General features: G+C 33.8%; 1 protein-coding gene across 2 annotated transcripts; it reads left to right on the top strand.

Moving 5' to 3' along the window:
- The first annotated feature begins 10,087 nt into the window (after window positions 1-10,087).
- On the top strand, window positions 10,088-14,697 carry LOC104245222 (PGR5-like protein 1B, chloroplastic). Of its 2 annotated transcripts, none has more exons than XM_009800800.2 (7): window positions 10,088-10,597; window positions 11,330-11,392; window positions 11,522-11,608; window positions 12,201-12,432; window positions 13,228-13,301; window positions 13,435-13,533; window positions 14,340-14,697. In XM_009800800.2, exons 1-7 carry the CDS (start codon window positions 10,370-10,372, stop codon window positions 14,415-14,417), a joined length of 861 nt encoding a protein of 286 aa, XP_009799102.1. In that variant the 5' UTR covers window positions 10,088-10,369; the 3' UTR covers window positions 14,418-14,697. The 2 variants fall into 2 exon arrangements, with proteins under 2 accessions (XP_009799102.1, XP_009799103.1); XM_009800801.2 differs by having other exon boundaries at window positions 10,260-10,597; window positions 13,435-13,527.
- Window positions 14,698-14,823: the final 126 nt, after the last annotated feature.

Here is a 14,823-nt window from a genome sequence, read left to right as displayed (position 1 = left end):
TGAACAACACCACTCCCAAAATATATGAGGGATCAATAATTGCGAGTTTAAAGGCGGGATTAGGGATAACGAAGCCTTGGGTGCATTCTAAAGTGAGCGGTAATAAACAAAGCCAGCTAGCGTAACTCGGGAGAGTGCGTCTAGTAGATTATCGTGATTACTCGGGAGAGATTTACGGTAGTAAGAGTTCTCATGATTGATAGAGATGATTTGGTGATTCTATGTGAAGCATAACCGGAAGGGAGACCATCAATAGGGGAAATCATAGCCTTAGAACCTTCTCTTAATTGTTTACAACTCAATTATAGTTAGTTTTCAGTTGCTTATTTACATTCATTCGTAGTTAGTAGAAATAACCTCAATTGTTATTTACAACGTTTGAGAAGTTGATTATGTGGAATTTAGTAAGTCTACCGAAAAGTAATTGATAGGTTAATTCCTTGTGGGTTCGACTCTGGGCTAAATACTCAGATTATATTTGCAACATCTATGTGTCCTTTATATAAGGCATAGTTGGGTGTGATCACAACACAAGACAGTAAGTTCTACACAAAGAGTGAACAACTGTGAGATTGTCATAATGTTAGCTATATCTTTCCACGAGTCACCCACACACACACAATGCATCCTCTCTCTCTCTCACGCACACATAATATCCATCCATCCATACATATATTCATGCATTTTTGCATGTATACATATATATATATACATACATACATCTATACATATATACATACACACATACATGGCCGCCAAATACATAGACAACCCCTTAAACTTGTCATGAAATTTCATTTAGACACTTTAACTAAGGGGTTGACCTATTGAACACATGATGTTACTTAAAATGTGTCAATTGAACACATGTTGCTTATGTGGCACCATGCGTGTTTCACACAATATTTGAGAGCGTGAAATAGTTTTATGTTAGGCAGTCATTGGCCAAAAAATAAGTGTTGACAGAGAAAAATTTGCTCTTTCACTTTCTTCTCTCTAAACGACGTCCTACCTCAGCTATTCTTGGCCATTTTACCTTTTACTTTTCTTCTCTCTTGCATTTCTCGCTAGATCTGTTCCTCATTTCTTTTTGAGAAATAGAGTTCCATAGCATGTACTTTCTAAAAAAGTCAGCATTATCCTTTTTCTTTTCTGGAAGATGTTGTTGAATCCTTCTCCGCTTGTGATCTTTAGTCTCCGATTGTCGGACCCGCCGGAGCTCCTCAATGTATATGTTCGTAAACTAGCTAATAAAGAGATTAAAATATATACTTTCCAAGATTCATCACTTCAATAATAGATATTTGGGATTGTGAAATGGTAATATTACTGTAACAGAAAGGAAGAAGGATTCTCCTAGTTTTTTCGAGTATTTTTTGTTAAAAAAAGAGAGACATCTGCAAGATAGAAGTCATGAACTTTAGCTGTAGTGGAGTTGTTTTATACAGATTAGATTTGTAATGGTGGTCTATCAGAACTTCTTTTTTGACGTTTCTGAGAACTCGAAGACACTTCGTTTTCCATTCCTATGTTTTTCCAATGGGTGTTGTATGCCTGCTTCATATTGTGCTACTATAATCAGAGGGAAGAGGAGAAATAATAATGAAATTTAATGGTGGTCAAATGGAGAAGAAATGATGGATGGTGGTGGTGAAATAAAGAAGACACAGGGGAGGGGAGTAAAAATGGAATAAGAAATAGGGGAGAAAGAAGAAGGTGAGTGTCTTATGTTACTCTTGGGGTGCTTCAATGGTGGAAAGATATGAAAGGTATATATGGATGAGCGACGGTAGTGTAAAATTCTTTCAAAGACTCTTTATTCTCTATTCTTTTTCTTTTAATTCTGGCTTTTTCTATAATGACATGTATGGCTTTAATTGACACACATTGATTGAAGTTGAAGTGTCTAATAGGAAAAGGTCTTAGTTAAAGTGTCCAAATGAAATTTGGTGACAAGTTTAAGGGCTTGTTTATGTATTTGGCCTACCTACCTACCTACATACATACACACATACACACACGTCCATAAAAACGTTCCAATTTATCAAAAAGAGATGATATACAAAAATTGTCGGAATTAAAAGTAATAATCAGCAAGCAAAAATGAAATGTAGCAGCAAAAAATAAGTAGCGGAATGAAGGCGGTTCATCAATGCAACTTTAGAAACCCTAACGTCAAAACCAAACGCTAAAGATGATATTGAATAGATTTGAATGTTTCATTTATATATATCAACAAAATTTAGAAGAGTTTCAGCGAAATAAAATATTAAAAACAAAGATGAGAAAATTGCTGATTGTATTTATTGAATAATATGATATGAATCCTAGTGTATTTATACAGATGAATGGAATATTTAGAGCATTCTAATGCCTATACAGGTATCTATTTTTAATTGTCTAGTACTATAAACACTTTTGTCATATTTAAATTTTCATATAAATATGCCACATATACATAATTATGTACACATTCCTTCTATTCGTTGGAGTCCAATTGTAGAGCACATGTGAAGCACGTGTGCAATCTATGGTTAGGATGAGAAGAGATTGATGGTACAAATTGCATTTCACAAGGATTAAAACCATTCTTTGATGTTGGCGATTTTGACTGAAACTTCATCACATCATCCAACTCTTTTTCTTTAGACAACAATATCGGTTTCTTTTCCTTTTCTTTATCCACAACTGCATTCGACAAGTTCGACATCCCAATATCCCCCCTCAAGTTGGAGGGCGTCGAAGACACTCCCAGTTTGCTGATTATCGAGTGATGAACTGGCTCGTTGAGAGGTTAAGTAAATATATCCGCAATTTGCTGATTATCGAGTGATGAACTGGCCCGTTGAGGGGTTTAGTAAATATATCCGCAAGTTGAGATGGGGATGGGACAAAAGAGAGAGAGATGAGTCTGGGATTTCCTAGAAGGTATTTGAGGCATCTGATTGTAGCATCAAAGTAAGGTCGTTGTGGGTCCTGCATGAATTGACTTAGATGTTGCACTGTGAATGATAAATCAGGTCGCGTATGGATTAAAAAAATTAACTTTCCCAAAATTCTCTGATATGTAGTTGAATCAGATAGAGGTTCCCCCGGAATTGGCATGGAGTTTGCAGTTTGGGTAAAGCAGAGAAGATACTAGCTTTGAATCAATGCAGTCAAATTCTTGTAGGAAATTCAAGGTAAATTTTCTCTGACTAAGTATGAGTCCATTTGGTTCTCTGATTATCTCCACACCGAGAAAATAATATGCATGACCTAGATCCTTAATTCTAAAGTCATGATTACGAAACTCCGTTAGTAGGCTAAACTCATCAATATCATTCCCAGTAAGGAGTAAATCGTCAACGTATACAACTACAATACATATTGACACCGTAGTTCCATAATTATTATAAAATAAAGAGTAATCATTTAGTGAATGAGAGTACTCTTTGAAATTCAAGGTTGCTGTAAGTCGAGCATACCATTGTCGTGAAGCTTGATACAACCCATAAAGAGATTTTTTTTCAAAAGACATACATGATTTGGTGAAGGTGGTTGCATACCAGCTGGAAACCTCATATAAACTTCTTCCTGTAAATCTCCACATAAGAAAGCATTGTTGACATCTAATTAAAGCTCCTAGTTTTTCTTAACTGCAATTGCCAATAAATATCGTATGGTTGTCATTTTTACCACTGGTGAAAATGTTTCATTGAAATCAATTCCTTCACGTTGAATGTCTCCCCTGATTATCAGTCTTGCCTTTAGCCTTTTTACACTTCCATTTGAATTATATTTTACCTTGTAAACCCACATAAAAGGCAAAGCTTTCTTCCCTTTGGGCAACTCCACTACTTTCCAAGTCTTATTTTGTTCTAAAGCTGCAAATTTTATATCCATAGCTTCTAGCCATCCTGGATGTAAAATAGCCTGAGAATAAGAAGTTGGCTATGAAATATGTATTATAGAATTGAGTATATTCTGATTGGTGAGAGTTAAGGCTGCAAAAGGTAGAACAATATGAGAAGGAGGTGAAAGAAAACAAGAATATGTGAGATCAGATAAAATCACAGTGTTGCATACATATTCACTTAGATAAGATGGAGTTTGATGAGGCCCGCTAGATCTCTTAATTATAGTATCCAACATTGATGAAGCTGAAGGGGTATTAGGCGAATGTTGGATATGAGTAGGATGAAAAGAGTTAGGGGAATTTTGTGATTCAGTCTCTGAAAGTTCAGAATGATTTGGATGTTTAGGAGATGTAGGATCTGGAGTAGACTGATTAGGTGTACTAATGCAAGAAGGTGTAATGTATATGTTATTGACTGAAAACATGGGAGGATTAATCTGAGATGAAAAGGGAAAGACATTTTTATAAAAGATCACATTTCTAGACACAAAATACTTTTTAGATTGAAAGTCCAGCAATTTGTAACCCTTATTTCTAAAAGGGTAACCCAATAATACATATGGCACATATCTAACATCTAGTTTAGACTTATGTTGTGATAGAGTGGAAGCATAACATAAACAACCAAAGATTCTTAAAGAAGAATAATTAGAAAATTTTCCAAACAGCTTCTCATAAGGTATTTTTGAATGTAGAACCTTGTAGGAAACCTATTAATAAGAAAAGTGGTTGTAAGAAGGCAATCTCCCCAATAAGTGTTTATGTTTCCTCTCTACAATTTCATTTTGTTGAGGGATAGCCACATAAGTTGTTTGGTGGATAATCCCCCGTGAAGAGAAAAAAAGTGAGGTTGAGCTGCTAGAACCTAGCAAAAGCATTGTCTGACCTTATTATTTTGCCTTTTGTGTTGAATTGTCTTTCAACCATTGCCAAAAAAAAGTTGAGAAAAGTAAAGACATTACTTTTGGTATTAAGAAGGTATGTCCAAGTTCCTCTATTGTAATCGTCAACTATAGCTAAAAAATACTTATACCCATCATGTGTGCTTTGTTTATAGGATCCCCAAGTATCTATACGTATAAGCTCAAAAATAGAAATAGAGAAGATAGCACTGGATTGAAAAGGCTATCTCGTTTGCCTTGATAACCTACATACTTGACATGGATCATGTATTTGAGACAAAGAAGCATTTGGAATAACTGAGATTTTATTCATGTTTGAAAAAGGCATATGCCCCAAACGCTTATGCCAAAGGCTTACATCAGTAGACCCTCTAAGAAGACTAGAAACTGAATTGGAAATTGCAACATTTACTGGCTTCTTAGAATTGAAAACAGAATTAGAAATTGCGGCATTACTAGGTTGCTTACAATTGACCTTAAACTATGAAACACCTTGATTTCTATTCTTAGAATTAGACTGACCAGGCTGCAAGATGTATAGACCTCTCTTGACTTCACCAAGAACCAAAGCCTCTTCATTGAAGAGCCCTGCATCATAACACTGGAAGAGAAAATTAGCAGACAATTAAATTATTTACACAACTTTTGATTAGAGAGTAAGTTGTATCTGAAACTTGAAATATATAAGACATTTGAAAGAATGAGATTTGGAAAGACTCTGCTCTTGATACCAATTAAAAACAAAGATGAGAAAATTGCTGATGGTATTCATTGAATAATATGTTGTGCATCCTAGTGTATTTATATAGATGAATGGAATATTTGGAACATTCTAATACCTATACATGTATCTATTTTTAATTGTCTAGTACTATATACACTTTTATAATATTTGAATTTCCATATAAATCTGGCTCGTATACATAATTATGTACAAGTTCCTTCTATCCGTTGGAGTCCAGCCGTGGAGCATATGTGAAGCACGTGAGCAATCTATGCTTAGGATGAGAAGAGATTGATGGTACATATTACATTTCACAAGAATTAAAACCATTCTTTGATGTTGACTATTTTGACTGAAACTTCAACGCATCATCCTAACTCTTTTTCTTTAGACAACAATATCTGCTTCTTTTCCCTTTCTTTATCCATAACTGCATTCGACAAGTTGGACATCCCAATATAAAACCATAACTTACTTGAAGAAGTTGATAATTGAGGCAAGTACTTTTTATCAATACTATTCCAGTGATAACATCTTACGCGAATCTGAGTGTTGATTATATTTGTCTATCGAAAGAGTGAGAGAGAACAAGAAATGGCGCACCACGTTTTCCAATTACGTACACTTTCTTCTGGAAAAGGTGGCAGGCTCATACTGTTACAAGATGCAAACATGGCGGTATATCATTGGTCCGTTGCTGTTTCTTCCTAAGCTAGTTTAGTCATTTTTAGCTATTGGAAAACTAGTTGCGTTAATTCCAAAAACCTACATGGAATATGATAAAAAAAAACTAGTTCAGATTAATTTTTGGATGAAATTTTTTCTTTCACTCACAAAACTTTAAAAAAAATTCAAATAAAATGCATGTTCAAACACAATTTAAACTTTCAAAATTAGTTTCCAACACAACTTTAAAAACTCTTTTTTCAAGTTTCAACTAAATTTATGTCCAAACGGCAACTTAATATTTTTCATTTCCAGGAATAATTTGAAAAACTAAAGTTGTTCTTTTAAATCAGATATAAGTACTCCCTCCGTTCCAATTTATGTAAACTTGTTTGACTGGACACGGAGTTTAAGAAAAAATGAAGAATTTTGAAATTTGTGGTCCTAAACAAGTCAAAAATGACCCAAAAGGATAGAATTATAAGTTTAAACTAAATTATTTTCAAATTTAGAAAGAGATTATTCTTTTTAGAACGAACCAAAAAGGGGAAAGAGTACTTGTTTATGGCTTTCCCAAAAGATGCTGTACTAGGTGGGTAAATATTACTCCTTTCAGATGCGTAATTACTTTTGGAGTTCTATTTTTTTCAGTGCTTTCTAGGAGATCATTGATTTTAAGTTTCCTAAATGGAATTATTATCTTGGTTTGGCAAATTAAAAAAAAATCTTTCAAATTAAAACAGTATAGGACTTACATAAAAGAGGTTACATTTTACATGATACTAGTCTCTCGGCATGTGCGTTGCACGTGTATGACAAATCCTTTATTACATGGTGTTGTAAAATAATATCAATATTAATAAAGCAATTCTTTGCAAAATTGTTTTGGATAGGACATTTTTTGTATTTTTCCCTCAATAACCATGTACAAAATTTGGTATGTTAAACTCAGATTGTAATTTTTCTACAGGACCACATCAATGATCAATGAAAGCTTTTTTAATTTTAAAAAAAGAATAAAGTACAAGTTTCTGTGAATGATTAATGTGATTATAATATGGTGACTTTCTTGTCGAGGTCAAGATTTTAATGAGATACATGTGAAATTTTTAATATTTGATGAACTGTATTTCAGCTAATACTTTCTTATGGATGATGAATTTACGGTCATTCATCCGTTTCAATCACCCTATCATGAACATGACTCTTGTAGATTGACACACCAACAATAATATTTTTCAGACAAATACAACTTTAGATATCAATTTAGTTTATAATTTATTTTACTATCAAGAAAGATAACTAATTTTCTCTTTTTTGTCATTTTTCCTTCGTATCTTTGCAAATTTTCTTTCTTCCTCAAAAGTGGTTGCATCAACATCATCAATCTTGGCAAGCATGAGCAGAGTTAGCACGCAATAGCTTTGATTTAAACTCTGTATTTGTTTTTATAAATTTATTGAATATAAAAAAGTTATTAATTTAGAACCAATAACTTAAATGAATTAAACTATCAAACTCATAAGTTTCAAATCCTGGCTCTACCTGGCACATGGGCTAAGCTACATGTTATAAAAGGTGGTCAGTCGTCAGAAAATTACAGTGGGTATATAAATAAAATATTAAATTTTAGGGGTATATAACATATATTGAACACTCTTTCTCGGAGAATATTTTTTACTTTTTTTAAATTTAAACACCCTTGAGTAAATTTCTAGCTGTCACTGACCTGGCAAGGCAATTTTTGTAGTTGAAAGGCTGCTCCTATGCAAATTTCGTTGATATATATATATATATATATATATATATATATATATATGAGGCACCAGTATTACCATAAAAAATATATTTTTTTCAAATAGAAAGTTATTTCTTGTGACTGTATAATTCGTTGCATGCATATTGCAACATAAAGCTATGACTATTCTAACAAATAGTTCTCATATTACATGATGTCAACCCGTTTCAATCCTGATTGGGCCAAACGGGAAGACGCATAAAATTCTCTTTATTTGCTCTTTATAGAATGCGTAGCCTGTGAGTGCACTCTGGCAAAGTTGTTGGACAGGTGCAGTATTTTAGCCATTTGACGGGGAGAGCTCTTAATCGATAGGAACCTTGTCTCTCTTATAAATCAGTAGAGTACTAAATATACAAAGGATACATGTGGTTACATGAAGTCATAAGACAAGTCAATAGGTGCAACCCATAGAAATTGTATGCAACCTTGCGGAGAAATGTCTTCTAGAGAAAAAAAGCACAAGAAGGTCCTTCTGCTAACGAATTTGTCATCTCTAGAAATATAACAATATTATAATATTCAAACTACATAGAAATCCTAGCGTAGCATTTAGACAAATTCAGTTCATAATTATAAGCCTTGGTTTAGTTGTAAACTTCACAAATTGAAAACAAATGTTGTAGCATTTCATTATTACAAGAAATTAACTCTAGAATGAAATCAGAGTAATAAAGAAACAAATAAAGTTAAATCAAATTCTTGATGGTGACTTGAAAATTTCATGAATTGGCTGAACAACAATTAGAATAGTAATCCCATAGAACGAATGACTTCATAAACTGTCCGAACAACAATTAGAATAGTAATCCCATAGAACGAATGACCGATATATATTGGATTTTAAACTTTGAATGATTAGCCAACCACTATAAATGCCCGTAGAAATAATAGTAATTTAATCAAAAATGTGAAAAAATACAAACATGGAAGAAAATATAGAAATTGTTAACACGTGTAGCCATGCAAGATTAAAAGCAAAATACAGACAAATTTGCTATAAATTCTAACAGAAGTTTTAAAAACCAAAACTGTCATTCAGCTAGTGATGAAAAAAATAGGAGAATGACCAAAAATACGCATAAAAGAGAACTAATAAACTAAAAGGAAATGAAAGACTTACCTCTTGGAAAAATAAAATTAGTAAGCATATTCATCAGTTTGTAAGCTATTTGAATGATTTGCCTATCGTGTCCAAATCAGCGTTAGTCTATAGACTTTCCCAATCATTATGACTCAATGGGACCAAGCAGGCTTAAAGAAAAGATGCTTCAACTTCTCAAGGATGCCAACCGTTCAACACACCTTTTAGAGATTAGTTAGACTTAGGAGTAACAGTTTTTTTTATTGTTTTTAAAGTAAGGTATTTGAATAATTTAGAAGTACATTCTAGTGATGTAATTTTTAAGTCAAGGGCTTCATACTTTTAATATAAATATAGATTATTTAGAGGTGGATCTAGAATCTTTATAATATGGGTGCACCACTAAAAAAGGAGAAAAAAGAAAGTTAAATAAGACATTCAACCAAGTGCATCATTTAGCCTCTTTGGAGTATGAGTGCCAACATATAATATTAGATCAATTTTAGAAAATATGTACATAAAATACCTAACTTAGCGGAGAGACCATGGGTTCGCGTACCCCATATATAAACCTACCCTGACATTATTTATTCATTTTTGTTCCAAAGAGGGCACATTTCTATATATTCAAAATAATTTAACTTTGAAGTTTTCATTTATTTTAGTAACATACTTTTATAATTACAAACATCTCATTATATATTTAAGGCCACACAAAGGTTTAACTTGAGACATTATATTGATTAACTTTGCATCTCGCCATAATATGTTCTACTTGCTTTTTCCTTAGTTGCTCCCATGCACGGAACTTGCGTCTTTTTATTCATTTATTTCGTGACCAATCAAAATATGTATATAATTGAAAGGGACGTAGTAGTTGAGTGTTGAATGATGTCTTCAATTAAAACAAGATAAGTACTCGTAAATCCGAATAAGATTTAACATACGCGATTGGTTTGTGTCTATTCAATAATATTGAATTTTATGAGTTTTTGTTGTCCTCACTCCACAGTCCACAGGCTTCTTGTCCTGCAAAAGGAAATTTTCCAAAATCGCTCACCGGTGGCCAAAATCACACAGTTGGACAAAAATATCAGCCACTAACGAGATATTTACTTTAGCAAATCAAATTACGACCACATGGGGCATTTTCGTCATTTGGTCCTCTTTTATAAACTCCAGAACTCGTGGCCATGACGAACCGGAACCAAAATTACCCGTCAATTCACAACATTCAGACCACTCCTTTTGTTCGAAATTTCTCCTCTGCCGGTTCTCAACTCTACTGCGGCGGTTCATGGCGGGCGCGTGCTCTCCTGTCGCTCGTCGCGTGTTCGGTTCCACTGTCATCGAGCTGTCCAGCAGCAGCTCCCGCACCGGAGCTTCATTTCCGGTCCGGATCTCCACAAGGAGCCATGGCTTATCCGCCTTTGAAGAGAGAGAGGCACCTCAAGGACCTTCCTGTATTTTCGTCGGACCTATTGAAACAGCTAGCAAAGAAACCTTAGAAGCTCTCTACCGTCAGGTAATGCGCATCTCACTGAGCACTGTTAATTTGCACTACTAAGTAAATTAAAGTTGATTGATTATGCAATTGGATCAGAAGGAGTTTGCTCTAATTGACTTCTTTGAAGACCAAAATTACCATGTTATACTCTCGATATTGATTATCTTTGGAGTACTGTATGTTTGAGCTGCTTTTGCTTTAAGTCAAATAGATGATCGCTCATATGTGTCTTCAGACGTTCACCTATTAAATACATATCATGTGTTGATTGACTGAGCTTAATGACTGTGTTCAATGGCTGCCTAAATCGTACTAGTATGTTTTCGTGGTTAAAAGCTAACTGATTGTTGACTACTTTGTGTTTGTCCTTGTTGTTCGAAAATTTGATAATTTGATGAAGAGCTAAAGAAGACAGGAGGAGTATATATGAGCTCATCTACTTGATTTGTCGTACTTTATGTTTGTACTTGTTTGAGGTCTATCTCAGTGACTCTATATATATGAGGTCTGTCTCAGTGACTCTTAGTTCATGATGGATCAGTTTTAATCCCTGCCCCAAATACTGGCCTTATGAAGTATATTATTCAACAAGGATTTATTAGAAGGTGGTGTTTGTGAAAATCCCCTTTAAATTTCTGAAGTTATCAAAGATTGCTGGTAGCAGAGAGAAACTTGGTTTCTTTTTCCTTTTTAAAATCTTTTTTCCCTTGTCCTGCTGCTCTCTGATCTTCTATTTCCGTTTTATCTTAGGCACGTGATGCGTATTACAGTGGGACACCTTTAATAATTGATGATATGTTTGACAGAGTAGAGGTAAGTTTCTCAATGTAGTTGATTTTTTTTTTTTTTTGGTAATGAATTTCTCAATGTAGTTGATAGCCATTGGAAACTATATTTTTCATGTTATTGTTAAAATCCTCATGCAATTTTTTGGTACAACAGTTAAAGTTGCGGTGGTATGGTTCAAAGCATGTCGTCAAGTACCCGCGTTGTAGTCTCAGGCGGCACTCAACTTATGCTGATGCAGAGGTGATACTACTGTAATATGAATTGCTTTATGATATGTGCATTTGATTTTTTTTTTTTTTTTTTTGGATTGGTGATATCTATTTGTGCCTTGGAATACTTGTTCCATTCATTTTAGGATACTGTAAGCAAATATTTTTAACTCCAAATGCAGGTATCTGAAGTTTGCTTCAAGATTGTACCTTATTATAATATTAGCCTCTGCTGTTTCTTTTCTAAAAAATGTAACTTCTCTAACTTGTTTCTCAAATTAACAGTTACAAAGTTTTCATGTTTCAAACTTGATTCACGTACTTGCCTGGGTCTCGTATGTCTTCACTATATCCTATTAGACAGATATCTTTCTTGGACCTAATATTGCCCTCTATAGATGAAGCCTCTGCATCTGCCGTGGGAAAGGGAAAAAGAAAACGTTATGGATCACTAACTATTGTTCAATCATTACTTATATCCACAGTTTAGCTGCGCTATTAGCAAATCTAGTTCAGCTGTGACATAATAGAATAATGATTTTATTGTCCTACAGTGGTTTTTCTACCTGTAGACCAGGTTTTCTTCCTACACTTGAATATTGATCAATGTGGATGTAGGGCAGGAAGATCCATCACAGGTGTTTGCATTAGCAAGCGTATGGTTGTTGATTCTTGGGTTTGGGAGTTCATTCTGGATTGTGCCTATAATCTACACCATCGCTCAAGCTTATCAAGACATGTTTGATTCAGGAATGTCCTACACCTATCAATCTTTTGAGTTGTTTACAGTGCTCAACGGAATCCTTTTCATGGTGTTGGGATCTATCATAGGCTTTCCAATTGCTTCAGCCTCTGGTAATGTGTTTTCTTTTTGAATCCTCATTTCTCAAGTTTAATCATTATTAATTGTTTGACATGAGGCCTAATACTGATATATAAATTACTTTGATGTGCTTCTAGAAAGTTTAGTTCAGCGATATTTAACTTAGTTTATATCAAGTCTGTTTCCTTTCTTTGACGTCATCATTCTTTGGTTTCCTTGGTATTCATTAGTTAGGTGTTCTAGTGCAAGTAATATAAGTTGGTGAGAAATATGAGCATCTTTAGTTCCTCAATGGGAAAAGGCTACTTATAAGGAGAAAATGTTTTTCTTTATCCATCTCAATTTACCTGCTATTATCTAAAGCTTTGTTACACAAAAGGATACCTCCAGTTGTGTACACAGAAAGATCTAAGCATCTGAAAGAGATTTTAATTTTAAAATCCTTGTTTGAACCAGCTATGCTAGATTAGCTTTTGAAAAGGAGAAAGCTCAATCATATCTTGACAAGAATTGGAGAGGAAAATTTTGTATAAGATCCTAAATAGTTTCTTTGCCCTTTCTAATTTTGCATTATATTGGCATTGCTGCATAAATGGGTACTAGAGTGAGGTTTGCAACAATTTCTTAAGAAGGTGTCTGTTAGGGATTGTTGTTTCTTAAATTATAATTGTTATGACTTGCCTCCATGTTCTACTGTTGGGTGATGGTCACCAGTGTAAATGTGATTGTTGAACCATGTCTAAAGCAAGGCTGTCCATAGTTTTCTGAGAACTTTTTTCTTCAATGCATTCCAAGTACAATTTATAACTTGAGATAATTAATCACAGTTGGAGCACTTCAAGGACTTTGGAAAAATGACTTGGTCGCTCTGAAAGGGGCATGCCCAAACTGTGGTGAGGAGGTAATTAAGAACTAGCTTCTCACACGTCCACAAATATTTCTAGAAGCTATTGATATGCTTCAAGTGAAGAAGGGTTAAATCTTCTTGTACTGAAATGGATGAATCTTATAGCTCTTGGCACTATTACTCTCAGGTGTTTGCTTTCGTGAAATCAGAGAAGTCCAACCGTTCCCCACATAGAGCTGATTGTCATGTTTGTGGGAGCAAACTAGAATTTCAGACCAAGGTTGAGGTACTTTTGACCATGACTTTGATTCTCATACTCCACACTACATGCTTATTTGGTTGAAAGAATTTTGTACATTTCCTTTTTGGTGTCACTGTTACATTTTTTGTTACTTGCTAGAAAGTGGAGATCATTCTTTTTACAGGTCCAGATAATGTTATATTCATAATTCATGTATACTTGGGCTTTTTCCCTTTACTTTGGATACACTAGTTTGCAAACACATGATAATCCATAAGTATGATTAAGCAAATAATTTGTTGTGATGATAGATCTTAAGCTTTTACTCTAAATAATTATAATTAACATTTGCTTAAAGCAGTCATAGAACTCCTTGTATACTTACTGCTTCAGCTTATCTCATTACATGTAAGTAATGGTGTAGTCGTCATATTTACTGTTTCTTGTGTCTGAAAATAATGAGTCTTTTTTATGATATGATTATTCTATTTTCAATTTTAGAACTATTGCAAGATCATTTCATGTTATGCCATCGAATGGTTTATAAGAGCAAGATAAAACCATAAATCTTAAGGTGTTAGATGGATTTGTTTTTCTTGAGTTTGGATGTGTTTTCTTATTTATTTTAGTTCATAACCATAGATAAGTTGAATAGTTTTTCTTTTAGTGATGATCTGACTTACTATTTAAATTAATATTGTAACTCTTCTTTACTATTTTTTATTTTTTCGTTATTATCAATTTTCTCTCTGCATTTTAAAAAATGCCTAATTAATTTCGATTCTTCACCATTCACATTCTTTTCTCGTCCAAATATATAATTGAGCTAATACTATGTGCTTTTACTGCAGCAATCCATCTCAAGACCTGGCAGACGTTGGGTTTATGGTCGCGTTTACTTAATTAGACAGAGGCAACGATGGGCATGACGATGATGTTAATTTCATTCCCCTCTGTTAATCCTGAAGGTCACGAAGCGTTATGTACAGCAAGATCTTCTCATTTACCGTCTCAAATCCAAGTCAGCGCCACATCTCATATCATGAAAACACAAACTAGTGTAATAGAAAAATTCTGCCCATATATCTGGAAACGTTAATGTATTTGTTCGTGCTTGAGAAAATATAGTGAACAGATTTTATTTTATTTTGGTTAAAATTGAACAGATAATTTTTTTTTTTTTAAATCAATAATATCTCATTTTGTCTATATGTGAACTGGCAGTTGGTAGTAGCATAATCCAGGATCAGGCTGGCTCCTCTCGCTCAGCATCTCTACCTCTATGTCCATTTACATCATAATCATATAGTATAATTTATCTTAAAATTCAAAACA

Source organism: Nicotiana sylvestris, chromosome 6, assembly GCF_000393655.2.
Source record: "Nicotiana sylvestris chromosome 6, ASM39365v2, whole genome shotgun sequence".
NCBI lineage: Eukaryota > Viridiplantae > Streptophyta > Magnoliopsida > Solanales > Solanaceae > Nicotiana > Nicotiana sylvestris.
Note: the sequence above shows the minus strand (reverse complement) of the source record. Positions and strands in the feature narration are given on the sequence as shown.

Coding starts and splice junctions, on each gene's coding strand:
- LOC104245222 (XM_009800800.2), top strand. CDS start 10,370: ATGGCGGGCGCGTGCTCTCCTGTCGCTCGTCGCGTGTTCGGTTCCACT. Junction 12,433..13,227: donor TCCAATTGCTTCAGCCTCTG/GTAATGTGTTTT, acceptor AATTAATCACAG/TTGGAGCACTTCAAGGACTT. Junction 13,534..14,339: donor AATTTCAGACCAAGGTTGAG/GTACTTTTGACC, acceptor CTTTTACTGCAG/CAATCCATCTCAAGACCTGG.